At 43.1% G+C, this 21,162-nt stretch overlaps 2 protein-coding genes across 16 annotated transcripts in view; one reads left to right on the forward strand and one right to left on the reverse strand.

Annotated features, from left to right (window-relative positions):
- caskb (calcium/calmodulin dependent serine protein kinase b) overlaps nucleotides 1-21,162 on the forward strand; it is a 34,345-nt gene that overhangs the window by 8,381 nt on the left and 4,802 nt on the right. For 3 of the 15 annotated variants that reach the window (XM_039654515.2, XM_089134580.1, XM_039654546.2), the window contains exons 6-23: nucleotides 5,577-5,679; nucleotides 6,171-6,346; nucleotides 6,663-6,785; nucleotides 6,961-7,044; nucleotides 8,768-8,867; nucleotides 12,986-13,003; nucleotides 13,333-13,454; nucleotides 13,981-14,058; nucleotides 14,595-14,675; nucleotides 15,378-15,566; nucleotides 16,388-16,466; nucleotides 16,535-16,620; nucleotides 17,202-17,270; nucleotides 17,363-17,494; nucleotides 19,280-19,315; nucleotides 19,760-19,798; nucleotides 20,557-20,753; nucleotides 20,848-20,963. In XM_039654515.2, the coding sequence (XP_039510449.1) occupies nucleotides 5,577-5,679; nucleotides 6,171-6,346; nucleotides 6,663-6,785; nucleotides 6,961-7,044; nucleotides 8,768-8,867; nucleotides 12,986-13,003; nucleotides 13,333-13,454; nucleotides 13,981-14,058; nucleotides 14,595-14,675; nucleotides 15,378-15,566; nucleotides 16,388-16,466; nucleotides 16,535-16,620; nucleotides 17,202-17,270; nucleotides 17,363-17,494; nucleotides 19,280-19,315; nucleotides 19,760-19,798; nucleotides 20,557-20,753; nucleotides 20,848-20,963 (1,828 nt within the window). The remainder of the gene's footprint in view (nucleotides 1-5,576; nucleotides 5,680-6,170; nucleotides 6,347-6,662; nucleotides 6,786-6,960; nucleotides 7,045-8,767; nucleotides 8,868-12,985; nucleotides 13,004-13,332; nucleotides 13,455-13,980; nucleotides 14,059-14,594; nucleotides 14,676-15,377; nucleotides 15,567-16,387; nucleotides 16,467-16,534; nucleotides 16,621-17,201; nucleotides 17,271-17,362; nucleotides 17,495-19,279; nucleotides 19,316-19,759; nucleotides 19,799-20,556; nucleotides 20,754-20,847; nucleotides 20,964-21,162) is intronic. The other 12 variants (XM_089134582.1, XM_039654576.2, XM_039654577.2 and 9 more) reach the window with 6 other exon arrangements.
- On the reverse strand, nucleotides 202-5,212 carry gpr34a (G protein-coupled receptor 34a). The gene is given in 3 exon segments (XM_039654674.2): nucleotides 202-1,632; nucleotides 1,635-2,749; nucleotides 4,902-5,212. Coding segments are annotated over 2 exon segments (1,203 nt in total). The 5' UTR covers nucleotides 2,686-2,749; nucleotides 4,902-5,212; the 3' UTR covers nucleotides 202-1,480.

Raw genomic sequence — 21,162 nt, forward strand, 5'->3', positions numbered from 1 at the left:
ATAGCAGCTGAGCCCATCTTCATCATCTTCACCCATAACATGTTCATCTTCACCATCTTCATCACCTTCACACATAAATCATGTTCATCTTCATCATCTTGACCCATAAATCATGTTGTTCAAGCACGTATGACTGGTTTTGAGAACACTTATATGTTTATCTATAAGAATAACAAACGAGAAGTGAATAAACACGCAGAATAAGGTTTAATATTTTTATTCTCGTCTTATTTATTAATTTTTTGTGCTTACATTTACGCAGTTTACATCAATTGAACTCAAGGTGTGCATGATATCAGTTCGGGTACACAGAAGTCAGTCGTGTGTGTGTGTGTGATGTCCAACAGCTCGTAGCCCTGTTAGGAAGCGTCTGAGCCGCTAACAAGTTGTGTTTCAAATGTTAGGTTAATACTTCTCCAAAAATGAGCTTTCGGTGCGAGTGTGTTCAGGCGTAGTACCGAACACTTCCACTAGAGGACAGCCAGACTCCATTACTGCCCATATAACGGCGCCTCCATTTCCATATGTGGTCTGAGTGATATGAACACTTATTTCGACAATTTTCATACAATTTATGAAGTAGACATCCTATTTAGAAGTAATATGAGAAGTTTGGCAGATTTTGATATGAATTAAATCTTTAAGAAACACATATTATAGCTTGATAAACATAAACACACACACACACACATTATAGCTTGCTGCCACATCATCACATTGGCGAATCTATAATTTTTCTCTTTACATTTTCTAAAATAATTGAATGAATGTTATCTTTTTAACTCTTGGCATGAAAACACTGAGGTTTCTACCCTTCTTTCATGATTTTTCATGTTCGTCACTATTTCAAAATAAAGGTCTGAACACGCCTTAGGAGTGTGAAAATATTCTTGTTGCAAATTGATAGATTGCGGCTCCTCTGTAAATTATCTTGAAAATCAGTCACCAAATATACGCTTTCAAATGATATATAGTTTGTCAGTATTAGTTTAGTATTAGTTGTTTTAAATAAGTAATGGCTATGGTGACGCTTATAGAGTTAAAAGTTTTGTGTCGCTGTCGTGTTAATCAAGTTAATCACTAATGATCTTCACAACGGAAGTGAATCAAAACTAACTTTATCTGGACAATAACTCTATTCTAGAGCTGCTGTAAAGCTTAAACACACTGTGTTACTGTCACTGTAAAGCTGCTGTGATGCATCTGTGCTGTTATAAATGAAGGCGAGTTCTTCAGTTCACAGACTCACGGCTCTGTTCGTCAGTGCAGTACCGCAGGTCCTCCAGCAGGAGGCGCCGTTCCCTCGTGCATCACTGCGGTTGCTGGAAGTAATGTCGTTGAGGTTTTGACAGCTCTGACTGTCTCCAGTCTGATTTCTTGTCTGTGTCTGAACACTAACGCCAGATGTTTAGTGATCTCTTCCAGATGTGTATCCCACACATGCTCATCGAAGTGAACTTTCCCATGCTAACATTTCAAGCTAGTCCTTGTTTCCCATGAGCCTCTCCCATGCAGCGTTCTGATCTGCACTGAGATGCTGCTGATCGGTGTGATTGCGACACTGATCTCCGTTGGCGGCGGTGTTCAATCCCAGACTCCCGCGGGACGAAGCTAGCACTGCGTTGGTGGAGACAGAGACGGCCTCCTGAACTCGGTGGTGGAGCTGTTGGTGGTGGTAGCGGGTTCGTGTTGCACGTGGAATAGCTGTGCTAACGCCTGTAGCGTGGCTTTGCGCACCGAACCCGAGAGCATGAAGTACATGACGGGGTCCAGGCAGCTGTTGAGCGCGGAGAACAGAAGCATGACCTCGTTGGTCCGGTCCATTAGCCTCTGCGTTTCGCAGCTAGCATCGCTAAGCTGGGACGATACGTAGACGGGTCTGAAGGCGTGATACGGCACGAAGCACACGGTGAAGAGTAGCGGAACCACGAATGACTTCTTAGCGGTGCGGTCGTAGCGCGTGGCGTTTGGTAGGTCTGGTTTGTCGCGCGCCGCTCGTAGCAGTCGTTGTGCGATCCGTCCATACGACACTAGCAGAACCACGAACACTAGCCAGAACATGCCCACTAAGGACAGGTTAAAGTAGGCTTTCCCACGCGCGCGTTTCCTTTGCTTGTACTGGAAACACTTCCCAGGCTCCTCGTTGCCCTCGGCCAGTGCGATCATGGGGATGACCATCACTAACGAGCAGGTCCACAGCAGAACGCAGGTCACATGACTCCAGCGGCTCCCTCGTAGCCAGCGCGGCCCGCAGCCTCTCTGAGCGCCTCTCACGCCGATGATCTTCAGGTAGCGGTCCAGGCTAATGAGACCTAGCAGGGTGATGCTAACGTACATGTTCATGTAGAACAGGTTTCCCACCGCCTTGCACATGCGCGGGCCCAGCGACCACACGTTCCCTTGAGAGTGATACAGCACGCGGAAGGGAAGACACAATAGCAGCACCAGATCCGCTAGCGCTACGTTGATGAGGAAGACGCGCACGGAGTTCCGGCGCGAGTGCAGGAAGAGGAAGACCCACAAAGCCAGCAGGTTTCCCGCCAGGCCGAAGAGGAAGATGAGCGAGTATAGCACCGCGAGCGGCAGCCGTAAGCTGTCGTCGTCCAGCGCACACGAGCGGTTGTGTGTTAGCGAGGTGGCGGTGTGGTCGCTGAAGCGGTTCGGAGGCCAGCCGGTGGTGCTCATCGTGTTGGGCGGGATGTCTTTGTTCTCCTTGTTAGGTTGAAGTTCGCTGAGGTGTTCTGCAGCTCTGCGGAGAGAAAGACATGTTTAAGTTACAGCAACGGGGGAAATCTCCACCAATGAGAGAACGCTCTGGCTCAAACCAGCGATGGTCAGGCACACGTCCCAGAACACACTCTGATTGATGGTTTAAACGCCTCGTCTCTCTCTGCACAGTCCAATTTTCCATTCCCCTTTTTCTGGATCTTTTCAGCCGTGTTGAATGTTTTATTCTGAAGAGAGTTGCAGCTGTTTTCTTTTACCGTAGTGAAACTGAAGGATTAGCACCATCAGCATCTTTAATGAAAGTGTGTTTTGTGTGTATTGGAGGTTCATGGCTCATTCTGCAGCGGCGCTGAGCCGGCCTCGTCTTCCTCTAACTCACTCTCACACGTTCAACAATAATTACATGTGGTTACACTTTATTTTAAGGTGTCATCGTTACAGAGTAATTGTATATTTAAGTTCAGCGTAATAATAATATGCTTCGTGTACTTAGTATAGGGTTTGGAATTATTAGGCTTTGGCTGAGGGTTAGTTAGTTATAGTTAGTTATTTAGTTGTACCATAGTTATTATTGTGGTAAGTATATGAAGAGTTCAGATGCAAAAGCCTCTAAATGCCATTTGAAATTTTCTTCTTTAATGATGATTTTTATCAAGCTTGTATATTTAAGTTCAGTAATTTCACTTAAATAACAATTAATAGGTAATTATCATTGCCATTTAAGTGAAATCACTGAACTTTAATATACAAGCTTGATAAAAATGATCATTCTAGAAGAAAATTTCAAATGGCACTTAGAGGCTTTTGCATCTGAACTCTTCATATGTTAAATATGTAACAAGGACACTGTATAATAAAGTGTTACCATATATATATATATATATATATATCAGTCCCTCCAGGATTTCGTGGAATCTGCAATCTGGTGTTATTTGTTATTAGTTTTTTTTTCACATCAGTTGTTATTCTTATGGCCAAAAATGTAAATCAATGAGGTCTTTATAGCGGACTACAAAAAATTGCATAAAAACATTCCTCAAAAGCCTGTAGCATCATATTTCACACATATGAAACATTGATTGATAGCTGTAAAATATGTACATGTGCTATAGGGTCAAAATTATAATTAGTTATTACCAATAAGTTTTTATAATAAGTTATTATCAATGCTCTTAAAAATTAGAGAGCCCAATGGTTCTTTGAGATCAGGAAAGTTATTATCATAAAAGTTATTAAAGTCATTAAAAATATTTTTAGGCTGCAAAAATCTGTCCCTGGAATCCTGGAGGCACTGATGTGTATATGTGTATATATATATATATATATATATATATATATATATATATATGAGAATAAAGTCACACTTGCTGTTTTGTATCTCTGCACTTCCGCTCGATCGTGTTAGTTCTGCTGTTTATGAAACCTTGAATCTCCTGCTTGTTACTATTTTATGCTGCTCTGAATAAAGCCGTCCGCTGAATCGACACGTGTAAAGAGGAATCATTTTTCTCATCCTACATTCCTTTTTTAACTTTCACATTTTGTTTTAGTATAGGGTTAAGTTCTTAGTATTTGAGCTGTTAACAGTCCAATTAAAGTAGTTGGATTAGTCCTGACCCAGTTAGCAGAAGCGCTGACACTTCAGAGATGATTTGATGTGGAGATCTCCGCTTCATAACCCTCTACAGCCGAGTCTCAGAGATACAGGACAGTAACGCAGAAGGGAACAGCCTCAGTCCAGCTTTACTGAGTTCAGTGATGTACTTAATTTACATTAAAAAAGTTCCTGATTTAGTTGATTTATGCTGCGCTCTGGAGGTCCAGCTCAGCTCTCGTGTAATGCTGTCAGTGCAGGAGATCAGTAATGTTGCTGAATATTGAGTTAAATGTTAAAAAGAGGACCCTGTGTGCTGCCTACTAAAATGGTCATTTCACTCATGAATCTTCTTTCCAGTTGTTAAAATATTTCTACTGAAAGCTTTTTTAGATGAAATATTAGCAACTCACACACACACATTCCCTGTGAAGTGTATTAATGTCCGCATGAATGTTTCCCTGGCGGTTTAATTAATGACATCTGTTGAGGCACACACACACACACACCTTTTACATTTTCACCCACACAAGTTTAGATCTCACACACACACACTGATGTTGTAGTGAATTGTACTCACAGTTCAGCATGTTGACCCTGTTGCACAGACGGAGCGCAGGGTTTGAGTCTCAGACCAGATCCGCTTTCCTTCCTCCTGGAGTCTGCCGTCGCTCTGCCGCTTCCCCTTCCAGCGCTCACAACATCTGCAGCCGCTGCGTCCTCTCTCACCACACACACACACACACACACACACTTGCTCTCTCTCTCTCTCTCTCTCTCTCTCTCTCTCTCTCTCACACACACACACACACACACACTCTCTCTCTCTCTCTCTCTCTCTCTCACACACACACACACACACACCCTGTCGTTCTCTCTCTCACACACTCACATGAAGGGTTTGTTCCTTCTTCTTATCTGATATTATCACGCGAGAGTACTCGGTGGTGATGAGAACACATGTGGTTTCTATGTAGGACGTGTTCAGTTTCATGTGTGTGTCAAGTCATCTTTATTGCCACAGTTTATGAGCGTGCTCGTCGTTCCACGGCGTTGGACTATATTCTTTAAACACAACAGAGATCTGTGTGTCCAGTGCGGGAGAGAGAGAGTTCTTCTGGAAGATTATTGATAAAGTGATCTTTAGTGGCAGAAGTTATAGATCTAACATATGTGTAACACAGAGTCGGCTTTGCAGCCTTGGCTAAATGAAGTTTACACAAACTAGATAATGTGTGTGTGTGTGTGTGTGCAGCCTCACTGTGTGCTGCTGGCCTCTAAGGAGAACTCGGCTCCTGTCAAGCTGGGCGGCTTCGGCGTGGCGATTCAGCTGGGCGAGTCGGGCCTGGTGGCGGGAGGTACGTACGTGTGTGTGTGTGTGTGTGTGTGTGTGTTAACCACAGGAGTCGTGTGTACTCAGGGTTCCCACACCCTTTGAAAGTTTGTGAATCTGAAAAACAAAATTCAAGTTTTGCAAACACACTCGCACAGAGACCGTCTGAAAGTGCCTGAATCCATCCTGTGCAGAAGTGTTCTGGATCGCCCTCCGCACTTCAGCGTAGCGAGTGTTTCCAGGACTCTGTGTACTTTGAGTTGTACGTTGCCATGGTGTTCACACGCACACTAAACCACTACCAGAGAACCTCAACCTTTGTTGGAGACGACGCAGGTGTGCGCACAGGAAGCCCTGCAGTCTGAGGCGATCGGACAGGGTTTGAACGATCCTAATGTGAACCTAGAGGTGTGGGAACCCTGGGAAAAAACCCTTCGCTCTGATCTGTTCTGCAGCTCTCTCTCTCTCTCGCTCTCACACACACACACACTCTCTCTCTCTCTCTTTCTGGTGTAGGTCGGGTAGGGACCCCTCACTTCATGGCTCCTGAGGTGGTCAAGCGAGAGCCGTACGGGAAGCCGGTGGACGTGTGGGGTTGCGGTGTGATCCTCTTCATCCTGCTGAGCGGCTGTTTGCCTTTCTACGGCACCAAGGAGCGCCTGTTTGAAGCCATCGTCAAGGGGAAGTACAAGGTACTGCGTGCAGGAGCGAACACACACACCTCAGACACAAGTGAACACACACCTCAGCACTGCAGACACGTCAGCGCTGGGTTGAAGGTCAGGTCAGGCCGTTACACTGGTGATCCAGTCATTTAAGCCGAAATGGGGGTCAACCCAGAAGCAAACTCGCCTGATTCTGTGTCCTCAAGATGTCCCGAAGAAGAATTCAATCCCAGAATGCATTGTGTGTATTTAGGATTGAGAGAAAAGGCAGTACAATTTTGTTTCATGCAAAACAGAGATGCATGTATCAGTTTTGAAGTGTGTGTGTGTGTGTGTTTGTCAGATGAACCCTCGGCAGTGGAGTCAGATCTCTGAGAGCGCTAAAGACCTGGTGCGGCGTATGCTAATGCTGGACCCAGCTGAGAGAATCACCGTCTATGAAGCGCTCAACCACCCCTGGCTCAAGGTCACACACACACACACACACACACACTCACACGAATATGAAGTTATCATTTCTTCTTCTGCATGAGTTCACATCACTTTCTGTTTCTGATATTGGATCACTGTATCGGGTTCAGTTCGCCTCATGTTGTGTGTGTGTGTGTGTGTGTGTGTGTGTGTGTGTGTGTGTTGTGCAGGAGAGAGATCGCTACTCGTACAAAATCCACCTTCCGGAGACGGTGGAGCAGCTGAGGAAGTTCAACGCTCGGAGGAAACTCAAGGTATCCACTGTCATCACGCAGACGTTCCTCAACACGTGCCCAGCCTTCACACACACACACACACACTCAGGGTCAGATATCACACACACTACTAATAATCCTGAAATTGAGCCTCTTTAATCCTGTAGTTTAATTCTTTATAAAGTACTTGTTCAAACTATGTCATTAAATGACTGGATGACAAAGTTGATTCGGTGTTTATCACACACCATCTTCATTTGTAAACAAACAGGAAGTAACACGCAAACATACACATGATCTGCACACTTGCAGAAGTCACATGACTACCCGTCTGTCTATATAATGTGCTTGCTGTGTCAGAGCTGACGGATCGGACCGTCATGAATCTACAGCTTCACAGTAATGAACAGGAAACGGCTGAATCAGTGATGCCAGCTTCATCAGATACGAGACGCTGCTGATCTGAAGACAGTTATGATCTCGTCTGAGTGTCGGATCACTCTTATTATTAAATATTTAGTGTCTTTTGAACTCCAGATTAATAAAAACTAAATCCAGTTTAAAATATTATCTTAAAGTTCAAAGTGGCCAGTCTTCATTATGGTTTTCCTGTTCACGCTACTTGATGAAGTGTCTGAAGTTCTCTCTGAATGTTCTTTTTTTTATAATTGAAAGGAGTAAAGCAATATACAGTGAAACCATGAACGTTACATTTTCCCTCCTTCTAATCTAACCCCCCAAACATCCCTCGGCAGCGCTAAGAGCTCACACACGACAGGAGAACAGCGTCTGCTTACAGTCAAAATACAACCATTACGCCACGACACCTCTTCAACGCAGGTGTCCATACAGACCAAACAAAACTAAAGCAGTGATGAGAGAAGTGTCATTATTACAGTGAAAATGCAGACACAAAAGAGAGAGAAGAAAAAATGATGATAAGAATAATTTTGCGAGACGAACTAAAGAGAGAGATGCATGGAAAATAGGTTAGCTGGGTAATTCTTCCAAAATTTTGAAATATGACAAAATAGGTTCCCATTTCAAATAAAATCTGTCCACTGATCCCTTTAATGTAAATATGATCTTTTCTAATTTAAAAAAAGAACATCCCATCTTCTAGGCTTCTACTGTTGCAGATGGAGGGTTAGGGTTAGGGTTAGGGTTCGGCCAGTAAAGAGGAAGATGTGATGCTCCTCTGGGTTAGGGTTAAAGTAACTGTTATAGTGTCTCTGGGAAACTAAAAGTAGCTGTTGAGGAACAGGGCCGCAGTGTCACCGCAAGAGTGCATGTTCTCAAACTAAACACTTCATGCTAATAATTACATGAACCATCCATAAATACATTTTTTTGGTGGTATTATTTTGAGAACATTATTAAAGTCCAGATGACCGAGTGAACGTGTCGTGAAGTGTGTTGTGAAGCGTGTGTTATAATGAAGTGTGTGTAATGTAGTGAACTCTTCCACACTCCTGGTGGTTTCAGGTTAGCGTGAGTAAAGTTCTCATTGACACACTCGCTCTTCCACATGAAAGCACAGGATGTTGTTCTAATACTTCAAATGTTTAGTCAGGTCTGATTAGAGACAATGTGTGTGAGTGTGTGTGTGTGTAAAGGTGACAACGAGTGGTTTGGAAGATCTCTTTAAGGCAAATGTCAAATGTCTGCGGTTCAGAAGAATGATTAGATCAACAATAATCTGCATAATGAATCAAATAAAGAGATTTTATTGTGTGTGTGTGTGTGTGTGTGTGTGTGACAGGGTGCCGTCCTCGCTGCCGTCTCAAGTCACAAGTTCAACTCGTTCTACGGCGACCCCCCAGAAGACCTGCATGACTTCTCGGAGGACCCCACGTCCTCAGGTACGTCCCCTGTGAGCGCTCGCTGCAGTCATCTCTGTAACGGCGTCTGGGTTAGTCAGAGCGAGAGTCTGCTGGGGTCAGGTGACCTCTAGAGCAGGGGTTCTCCAACGTTTTGGGCAGGGGAAAAAGGGGAGCCAACTCATGTTTATAGCAGCGATTGAGCGCAGAGTTAATGTGTGAGCGGCTAATGAAATATTTGTGCACAAATGGTCTCCACCCAGGGTCCTGTGGGTGCGGGAGTTTCTAAATAGCCGAGGGCTGAGGTCCCAGAAGTGATCTTGCTAGGGGTAAGCCCTAAGCCCATAACCCCCTGAGGAATGTTTGATGTTCTTGATCTACTTGTGTGCATTTTCAGGTGATTTAAGACCCCACAGTTGGATAACTGTAGCTTTAGAAGCGTGGCAGTGGGCAGTGGCATACATTTCTGTTTTGTCAAGATGACGGTTTAAATTTTACAATGAATGATCCACGAAATGGAAATGCAGAATGTATGAAACCGATTCACAATCCCACTTATTTAACTTCCACAGCATTTATTCATTTCAGTTAATGTAATCATTTTCAACACTTTTTTTTTTTTCCAAATTTGCTTTGAGTAATTTCCAGGTCTGGAAAAGTATGGAAAAAAGAAAGCAGAGTATGGAAAATATTTGTATTTCCAGACTATTGACCCTATTTAGTTTTCTATAATAGAAAATTAAGAATTTAATGAAAATAAATGTATTAAACAAGAAGTGTGTATTCATGGCAGCTGTTTAGCGATTTTCAAAAACAATAGGCTTTATGTACAACTTACTTCCACATTCTCTGTAAAACAGGTCGCATCGCTTCCGGTCCAGGTCTTTTGTATGTGCTTCATGAATTTTTTTGTGGTTTTACTCAAGATAACTTAAAAGGAGCGATCAAAGATTAGCATAACCAATGTCCCTCACATGTGCAGATTGATATTTAAATGTTTTATATTTTTTATTCTTCACAGTAACGTTTGGATATTTAAATGGAATAAAACGCCAATAACAAAGTGAACTAGTTAGGTTAGCTGATTACCTTAAATATCCATAGATATCGTAGTCAGTTCTTACGGCCGTTAACACTTTCTCTGACAAGCAGATGCGATGATACCCGTTTTCCGGTTTGGTCACGTGACGCACGGCATAAAGCCTATTGAATGAATTTAAGGTGCACCTTTTCAATATTTTTGCAAAAATAAAAAATATGCAGACTTTCGTGTGCACAGAGAAACCATTAAACTTAGGATAGACAATGGACACTGAGCCCCCTACAGTACTGCACCGTCAGCCCATTTCACTGTGTGTGTTCTCTGCTGCCAGGAGTGTGTGTTAAAGCAGACCCAAGGCCTTGAAGTAGTCTACTGCCCTAATCAAAGCCAAATTTTGACCACTTTTTTTTTTAAGCACCAGTGTTTTTATACACCCTTGAACTTGGCAAATAGGGCAATGCACACGGCCATAATGTGCCATCAGCCCATTTCCTGTCATGGTTTCTCTGCCGCCACAAAGGATTAAATCGGTCATTAGGCCTTGATATTAGAGGCACTACCCCAAGGAAAGACAAATTTGGAGCAAATAGGCCTATATTTCTATTGATTCATGTGCACGTTTGCTCCTTTTATTCATAGATTAGGTTATAGTATATAAAATTAAAAAATTGCAATGTGTAATTGTAAATTGTAAGCATGCATGCAAAACAAAACATGCGCATGTGAATAGTGTCCCGTGTGCATGCAAAAGGCTGTATATACACCCTTAGATGTGTATATATTAGGGCTGTGCAAAAGTTAATTGCGATTAATCGCATCCAAAATAAAAGTCTGTGTTTACATAGTATATTTGTGTGTGCTGTATATAATTATTTTGTATATATAAATACACACACATGCATGTATATATTTAAGAATTATTTGCGCTTAAATTCTGTATATATTTATAAATACATAATCTATGTTATATAAATATAAATATTTTATAAATGAATAACACATTTTCTTAAATATATACATGCATGTGTGTGTATTTATATATACAAAATAATTATATACAGCACACACAAATATATTATGTAAACACAGACTTTTATTTTGGATGCGATTAATTGCAATTAATTTTTGCACAGCCCTAATATATATAAAATATAAATATTTAAAATGGTGGCTGTCATAAAATGACATTTATTTAAACAAATTAAACATTGTTAACACTTTACAAAAAGGTTCATTAGTTAACATTATTTAACTACATTAGTTAACATGAACTAAGAATGAACAATACTTCTACAGCATTTACTAATCTTAGTTAATATAACTTTCAACATACTAATACGTTATTAAAATCAAAGGTTGTTAATGCACTGTGAACTAACATGAACAAACAATGAACAGCTGGATTTATACCAACTAACATTACCGTCACAGAGGTTTTGCTCTTGTTAGTTCATGTTAGTAAATGCGTGTTGGATATTAAAACTGATCGCTGGACAGGAGGAGCTGCGGCTTCACTCCCTCATCAAATGAGAACCGTACAGACTAAACATTAGCCCTTAGGATTTAGGAATCGATTAACGTCAAGAAATCAGTATTGTGAGCGCAGCCCTGCAGGAAGAGGGCCAGTGCTGCTCGGGGCGACTGCAGAGGAAGTGTGTGTGTGTGTGTGTGTTCTGCTTACGGAGGGCCAGTGTGTGGGTTATTGTGGTGCAGGTCGGATGCAGAGGAAGTGTCTGCATTGAGAAACAGCTGACACTTCTCTATCGCAAAATTAAACTCTCACTTCCTGTAAGTGCGGTTTCATCCTCTGTGTTCTTCTGAGCGAGCCGAGTCGATGTTGAACCACACTGACATCACTGCCGTCACCCTCACACTGCTCACAACCTGCACATGTCAGTCCATGCAGAGAAACACTCTTCAGTGTTCGTCAGGATCGTCTGGTTCGACTCCGGCTGAAATGGACGGAGAAATTCTGCCATGAGGCACAAAGTCTGTTCCTGTCGAGCTGCTGATCCACAGTGTTTCTGTTTCCCGCTTACCGCACACTAAACACTCTGCACTCTGCACTGCACAAACGTGACTCTGCACACTACACACTAAACAATGCACACTACACAGACACACTGCACACTGCTTCAGAAACTGCAGGCGTTACTCCACACTACACTAGTGTGCTACAGTGTCACGTCCTATTGCATGTTTATTACAGTTTTTCATTCAGTTTTGTGTAGAAATGTCTGGACAGATTTGCTATTTGCTATTTTTGGAGATGGTGGAGGATAACGAGGAGTGCATTGCATTGTGGGATAGAGTGTGTCTGTACTCTCGCTCAGTCCCCGATATACTCGCAGCGAAGTTCTGCTTCCTTCATCGCGTTGGGGAAAAGAACAGGTTCAGACTCTTCAGTCGCAGCACTAATACGACAGATTGCTTTGGTGCTCTTCGCTCTAAAAGAGAGAAATTTAATTTTTTTTTTTTCCTTAATCGGAACGGTACGAAACTTGGTGACGGTTTCGGCACTTGCTGTGTGAACACTCAGAAATCATGACCCTGATTGGAACCGGTTTAATGGTCCTGAAAGCAACAGTCACACTCGTGCTTCACCACTGTTTAAACTGGACATTTCATTTTCAGGTCTATAGTCAAACAGTGAATAATTAAAATACTGGATTATAAATACAGAGTAAATATAATTTAGTGCCATAAAATTCCCTAAAAATACAAAATATTAAATAAAAAATATGATCAAACTAAAATGTAGTACAAAAATAAAAAATGTGGTAATTTTTGAGCGCCATGTGAAGAGCGCCAGAGGGTTACAGCTGCAGCTTTATCATATTAAACACGAAAAAACATATCCGTGTCTCTTTCACGAAGACCCACAGCTCCAGTTTCTGCTATAAAGCGTAAAAACAGAAGAAATGAACCAGAGAAGACGAATCGTTCCAACACCCGCGTTTCAAACATCTGGAAAACGCCGAGCAAGCTTGATTATATTGAGAGTGGCTTGGCTGCAGTATATCGGGGTCTCAGTGTACTGGTGTGTGTGTGTGTGTGTGTGTCTTCCAGTAATCTCACTGAGCTCTTGTTGTTGTTTCTAACGCTGCCTGTACTGTAGGACTGCTTGCTGCAGAAAGTAGGTATCCCAGAATCCTCTGCTTGCCCCCAAACAACACCTTCATCTGTTGTCTTGCATGTCTCTGTCTCATCGTTTTCCACTGAAACACTTGATCAAACGCGACTCAAGACAATATCAACCACGATTCCTCTCATCCCCCCCCACACACACACACACACGCACACACACACACACACACACACACACACACACGCACGTCAAGCTTCAGGAGCGTCTCAGCAGCTTCAGGGCTTCCATGACGCGTCTGTTTCTGTGTTCATGCACATCCACGAGTGAGCAGTGTGTGTGTGTGTGTGTGGCTGATGTGTGTGTGTGTGTGTGTTCAGGAGCCGTGTCTCAGGTGCTGGACAGTCTGGAGGAGATTCATGCACTGACGGACTGCAGTGAGAAAGATCTGGACTTCCTGCACAGCGTCTTCCAGGACCAACATCTGCACACACTGCTGGATGTGAGTGTACACACACACACACACACACACACACACACACACACACACACACACACAATGTCACTCACTCACTCTCACACACACACACACACACACACACACCACACACACACACACACACACACACACACACACACTCATTCTCATCACTGAATCTGGAGAAGCAGACGGTCCTGCAGGGTTTTACAGACGCCTGTGACATCATGATGATGGAAAGTAAAGCCGAGCCGTCAGCTGCGCACAGCGGGTGTTTTGAACACGGCACATTTGACTAGCGTCTAGACAGTGGGTAGAGTGTGTGTGTGTGTGTCACTACATGACAGGATTCATGAGTCTGATACACACGCCACTGCTGATCAAACTTACTGTAATTTAATGGATGATTAATAACTAAACAGACAAGCAATATGCAGGATTAGTTTATAAACGTGTTTCTGTCACATGATTTCCACTCTTTATTTTGAGTGTGTGTGAGAGATTGATGTGTGTTTGATGTGACTGATGAAGTGAACTGACTGTGTTTCAGCTGTATGATAAGATCAACACCCGCTCGTCGCCTCAGATCAGGAATCCTCCCAGCGACGCCGTCCAGAGAGCCAAAGAGGTGTGTGTGACGCACTCTCACTCACACACACACACACACACACACACACTCACACTAGTACACTTCGCTATAGAGCGCTGCGCGGAGGAGGTGAAGTCTTTGTGCGCTGAGGCTAGTGTTGGTCTGCGACGCGCCAGGCGTTGTGTAATCACGGTGGAAAGGTCATGCTGGACTTATGCGGAAGCCCCGGCCCAACACACACACACACACACACACGTCACTACACAACAAATAACGGCTATTATGTCAGTGGTTAAATGTTTGCTAAATAAAACTTAATGTCTGTAGTGCTTTTGTAGGCCTTAAATGCTTGAACTCCGCTAAAACTGAAAGTTGAAGCTAGCTTTAGTTCAGTTTGTTTTGGCTAGTAGAAGTTCTGAACGGCCGCTAACTTAAAAGCTCAGGAGCCAAACTGGCCGATGAGTGGAAAAGTTCATTTCAAACCCTGGTGGCGCTTCCATCTCCGCAGCTCATATTTAAATGTAGTGTTTATTTGCACTGAGATCGTGTGTGTGTGTGTGTGTGTGTGTCCGCAGGTGCTGGAGACGCTCTCCTGTTACTCGGAGAACATGGAGGCCAAAGAGCTGAAGAGGATCCTCACGCAGCCGCACTTCATGGTGAGTCGAGCGCCGGACTCTGAAGCACAGCACTGTCCAGCTCACACACACACACACACACCGCTTCACACTCATGTGTGCGGGTCACTGTCACAGAAGCTCCAGGTCATGTTTCACTCCAGAATCAGGTGATAACTCACTGGATCTTGTGTTTTCTCATTATTTCCTGTTTAAACTTTAAGCTCTTATTACTGGAATACAGTCATGAAACTCAAACCAGACATGTATTATTAAAATCCACTAGCATGATGTATACTAATAGACTTTACTAAAGTGCTTGTGTGATATTACTGTTTTTATCGATTGCTTTAAACACATTTCTTGAAACTATGTGTCATATTCTCAAACCAGTAAACACAAATGCATAAGTTCTCACTCAAACATCCTGTCAGGACATAATGAACCGTTCACTCTCGCTGATAAACCAAACCTGGCCCTCAGACAGCACACACACACACCCACACAGTCATACACACTGGGGAAATAAATTCGAAACAACATTTCCAAACCGGGAAGTACTGATTACTGTCTCTGTAACACATCCTTTTACAAAAATGGAAGCGTTCAGAAAACTACATCTGTGTATGAAGCAATTTAAGGCATTTCCTTATATAACAGTAGTGCAACAGCACAGTGTGAGTTACAGTAAAGAGAGTCACACACACACACACTGATGATGTCCTGGTGTGTGTTCTCTCGCAGGCTCTTCTACAGACTCATGATGTTGTCGCTCACGAGGTGTACAGTGACGAGGCTCTGAGAGTCACGCCTCCTCCGACTTCCCCGTACCTGAACGGAGACTCTCCCGAGAGCATCAACGGGGACCTGGACCTGGAGAACGTGACCCGCGTGCGGCTCGTGCAGTTCCAGAAGAACACGGACGAGCCCATGGTACCAGCGCTAGAGCTGAGCAAACCACACACTCGTCATCTGACCTCTGACACACAACCTGTGGAACAACACACTCGTCATGTGACCATCTTAGGTTCCGTTAACAGGCCCAAAAACTAAGCCTTGAGACGAGAGGCCAGTGTTTTACAGCTCAAACTAAATATTATTTTTGATTTCAAATAAACTATAATGTGACATGAGCTTTTAATAAAATAGGTAATAATAAAATAATAAACGGTAGAGTGAAAAATTGAGAAAACACAAATGTATGAAAATAAACCTCCTATAATGCATATAAATTCACCTAGAAATGAGAACTGACCAGCGTCTCCAACTATCGTTTATGAGCTTTGCTTTTGCAACCTTGTTAACGTTTCTAAATACATTTTTTACATTATTTATTGATCTTTACAAAACAGAAAGAGTCCGTCAGCTCTTTATTCAACACAGAACGTTCACAGTAATAAACTGGAACATAATGTGAGAGAGAGATAATGAAAATAGAGCATTACAAATAAATCTACTATATAAAAGTAAATGCATATAAATGTACACAAAATTACTAATAATAAAAGGAAATAAATCAGTCAAATGCATCCAATCCGAAACTCTGATTTCATTGATTCCAGTGGATAAACCGTGTAATGGAGTGGGAGTCCTGAAATATAACCGTCAAATCAGTGTCAGTTCAAACGAAGACACCATTAGCGTGTGTGTGTGTGTGTGTGTGTGTGTGTGTGTGTGTGCGTCAGATGTGTGTGATATGAAGCTGTTCAGACGGATGTGCATCGATAACATCAGGTTTGTTTGTGTGTTGGCAGGGAATCACTCTGAAGATGAACGATCTGAACCACTGCATTGTGGCCAGAATCATGCATGGAGGGATGATCCACAGACAAGGTGTGTATATGTATGTGTGTGTGTGCGTGTGTGTGTGACGCCGTGCTCACCTACGCTGTGTTCTTCAGGGACGCTGCATGTTGGAGACGAGATCCGTGAGATCAACGGCATCAGCGTGGCCAATCAGACGGTGGAGCAGCTGCAGAAGATGCTGGTGTGTGTGTGAGAAACACCATCACACACACACACACAAACCAGAGACAACACTGAGTCACTGCTGGGACGGTCTGAGTAAACCTGTGGTCCGCTTTACCAGTTCACTTCCTCCGGTCCTCCTGCACTGCCAAACATCATCTAAACACTCTTAAATCAGGACACTTTCACTGCAGAACAAGAGATGGTAGATATTAAAACCTGATTACTGAAAGAAAGCATGAAAATGAAAACAAGATCAAATATCTGATAATGAGTCAGAAAAATAAACTGAATTCAAAAATTGAAACCAAGATTATTTTTCTGACCCCACCAACATACTTTCTTCTTGTTTTAAGCGTAAAGTCACTTGATTTTGATCCATTTTTCATCTTATGTTCAGTTCTTTTGACACACTTTTGCTCAGTTCTCTAAATGAAGGCATATTCTCTAACCTAATCCTAAGCCACACATCAACCCTGGCAGGAAACCCTCTGTGTTTTTCCAGTTAAACTAAACTTAAACTCACCCTCTCACACACATGTATGTTGTGTCTGGTTACTGTGTAGTCATGTATTTGTGTGTGTGTGTGTTTTCTCACAGCGCGAGATGCGTGGCAGCATCACCTTTAAAATCGTGCCCAGTTACCGCAGCCAGTCTCTGTCCTGTGATGTAAGTGACCCCAGAGCGCCACCTTCTGGCCACTCCTGGAACACCAGCAGTGTGTGTTTGACTCGTCTTCCTGTGTTTCTGTGGCGTTTCAGAAAGATTCCCCGGATCTGTCCAGACAGTCTCCTGCCAACGGACACTCCAGCGTCACCAGCTCCATCTTAGTAAGACAACAGTCTACAGAGAGTCCTACAAAACCACAGCACAATGCATTATGGGTTCATATGGTTAGATGAAAGCTTAGACTCTTTTCTTGCAGTACTGTGGATTGTAAACACTGTGATGTTAAAGGGAAAGGTCACCCAAAAATGAAATCTATAATCCGTTAGTTGTCGCTACAAACCCATAATCTGATCAATGTTTATATGTGAACAAAAGCATAAATCAGAACTGTTGATCGTGTCTCTTCAGAAGATCTGGATTAAACTGCGCTCCATTCTTATGGGTTTATTTTACCATCCTTTTAGTTTTGGATGAAGAGACTTTCATTTAGAAATAGCTTCATGAATGAAAGTCTAACGTAAAGTCATTTCATTTTTGGGTGAAAAAACCCATTATTGTATGTTTTAACTGTTTGAGGGCGTTTTCAGACCTGCAGATCATTTGCTCCCAAATAGGGATTTAATCTGTTACAATGTTGCATTTTCTTCTCGGTTTGGTTCGCTTTCACTAGGCAACATCTCGAGGCGTACCAAAATCTGTTTATGCAAGTCACATGTGAGTAAAACTGCTCTTATTGGTCAGTTTCCTCTGCGTCAGTGACAAGTTCTCCCCGCGAGTTTATTGTGTCTTTATCTATAGTAACTTAAACTCAACCTAAACTCAACCGCAGATCAATCTAAACTCAACCACAGATCAACCTAAACTCAACCGAAGCTCAACCTAAACTCAACCGAAGCTCAACCTAAACTCAACCGAAGATCAACCTAAACTCAACCGCAGATCAACCTAAACTCAACCGCAGATCAATCTAAACTCAACCTAAACTCAACCGCAGATCAATCTAAGCTCAACCTAAACTCAACCGAAGCTCAACCTAAACTCAACCGCAGATCAACCTAAACTCAACCGAAGCTCAACCTAAACTCAACCGCAGATCAACCTAAACTCAACCGAAGCTCAACCTAAACTCAACCGCAGATCAATCTAAACTCAACCTAAACTCAACCGCAGATCAATCTAAACTCAACCTAAACTCAACCGCAGATCAATCTAAACTCAACCGAAGCTCAACCTAAACTCAACCGAAGCTCAACTACAGATCAACCTAAACTCAACCGAAGCTCAACCTAAACTCCACCTAAACTCAACCACAGATCAACCTAAACTCAACCGAAGCTCAACCTAAACTCAACCGCAGATCAATCTAAACTCAACCGCAGATCAATCTAAACTCAACCTAAACTCAACCGCAGATCAATCTAAACTCAACCAAAGCTCAACCTAAACTCAACCGAAGCTCAACCTAAACTCAACCGCAGATCAACCTAAACTCAACCGAAGCTCAACCTAAACTCAACCGCAGATCAACCTAAACTCAACCGAAGCTCAACCTAAACTCAACCGCAGATCAACCTAAACTCAACCGAAGCTCAACCTAAACTCAACCGAAGCTCAACCTAAACTCAACCGCAGATCAACCTAAACTCAACCGAAGCTCAACCTAAACTCAACCGAAGCTCAACCTAAACTCAACCGCAGATCAACCTAAACTCAACCGAAGCTCAACCTAAACTCAACCGAAGCTCAACCTAAACTCAACCGAAGATCAACCGAAGCTCAACCTAAACTCAACCGCAGATCAACCGAAGCGGTGTGAATCCGAGCGCGATTGCCGTGTTCATATATGCCTAAACGCACCGAACTAAGGGAGAAAACGCACCACGTTCTGAAACAAACAAGTCGAGTGTGAAAACGCCCCAAGCCGTCGGTTTATCCAAACACAAAATATTTATATTTATAAACTGAAAGTTAGTGATTGAACAGTTTATAAAGAAATCTTGTCTATGCAGGATCTGCCATCAACTATTCAGCCCAAAGGAAGACAGGTGAGAGTCCGTGTTACTGATCACATGAGTGTGTGTGTGTGTGTGTGTGTGTGAGTGTGTGTCTCAGCTGCTCGACCTGGAGATCTCTTCACACCGAGAACCACCTGACAATGTGACTCGAACCGTACATCTCAACACTGTCTCTGAGAAACGCTCATGCCTGAACGAAAGCGAATCTCTGGAGTTTTTTCTGCTGATTATGAGTCCTGCTCTCTGATTGGCTGCTGACAGCTTCAGAAAACCAGATCTTTAACATCAGTCGGGGTTTATTGTTCCACGGGTGATTTGTTTGAATGCATATTTCCTTGTGTTTGTGTTGGGTCTGAACTGGCCTTTGATTCACCCGACTGCAACATCCTGCCATTTCCTGTCCATGTTAGGTCTGTTCTACTGCATGATGTGTGTGTGTGTGTGTGTGTGTGTGTGATGCTTTCAAACCCTTAGATCTCCAGACCTGCAGTCAAGGATAAAATGTTTCGCAAGGTGAGTTTCTCGGACCCAGTAGAGCAGTTCCACTCGACCCACAGACCCAGATTCATTTCCCATCTTTGATTCTGAGTCTCCCATCAGGCTTTGCTTCTCTAGTTGGTGCTTTAGACTCCCAGCATCCCATAGTGGCGGTTCATACACTAACCCTCCTGTGGTGCGATTGGCTCCTCCCCCCTCAGATGATTGGCTTCTTAGACACGCCCATGCTGTCCGTCAGTGGGGTTTGCTCACATCTGATTGGTTGACTGTGTGTGTGTGTGTGTGACACGCCGTAACATTATAACTAGGGCTGTCGGTTGATCTTCAGTGTTTTGTGTGGCTGAAAGTCTATGGATTGATTTACTCATGTGATGCTGTCATGATCTTCATGATTCGCTGATCTATCAGATGTTCAGTTGGTTGACAGCCCTAATTATAATCTGTTCTTGTTTGACCTGTGAACTGATCTCAGACCTGATGTTAACTGGCTGTTGTTCATCAATGCTTCACAGAACAAAGGTTCTCTATTGAAGATGATTGCAGAATGAAATGAAGAAGTTTAACTGTAAAGCTAAATGTTATGCTAATATATATTTTACTGAATAATGTGGACCCTAAAATTGCTAACAAAAACAAGTTGTGTTGATATCAAAAGGTCGTTTCCATGGTAACGTGTTTTCAGAACCTCACAGGATGTGTGTTCAGTTTAACACATTTCATGATGATTATAATTGGGAAAAAGTTTAGGATGAATGTCACACTGATGTTTTCAGATTTACGTGCGAGCGCAGTTCGAGTACGATCCCGCTAAAGACGACCTGATTCCCTGTAAAGAGGCCGGGATCCGCTTCCGGGTCGGTGACATCATCCAGATCATCAGCAAAGACGACCACAACTGGTGGCAGGGCAAACTGGAGAACACCAAGAACGGCACAGCTGGACTCATCCCCTCGCCAGAGCTGCAGGAGTGGTGAGACACACACACACACATCATCATCATCATCATCATCACATCATCATCACAGCTGCGGCTCATGGAGTGTGTGTGTGTGTGTGTTCCTCAGGCGTGTGGCGTGTATGGCGATGGAGAAGACCAAGCAGGAGCAGCAGGCGAGCTGTACGTGGTTCGGCAAGAAGAAGAAACAGTACAAAGACAAATACTTAGCAAAACACAACGCAGGTAATGAGCTTCTGCCGTCACACACACACACACACTCACTTACTGAAACACACACTCTTACTCACACACTCATTCACTTACACACTCACTTACACACACACACACACACACACACACACACACACACTCTCTAAAGTCATTGCCGCCGCAGAACTGAGGCGAAGTGTCCCTGTTGTTGCGCTGGTTTTCTCTGATGATG

Source organism: Pimephales promelas, chromosome 8 (assembly GCF_988280905.1).
Source record: "Pimephales promelas chromosome 8, fPimPro1.hap1.1, whole genome shotgun sequence".
Classification (NCBI taxonomy): Eukaryota; Metazoa; Chordata; class Actinopteri; order Cypriniformes; family Leuciscidae; genus Pimephales; species Pimephales promelas.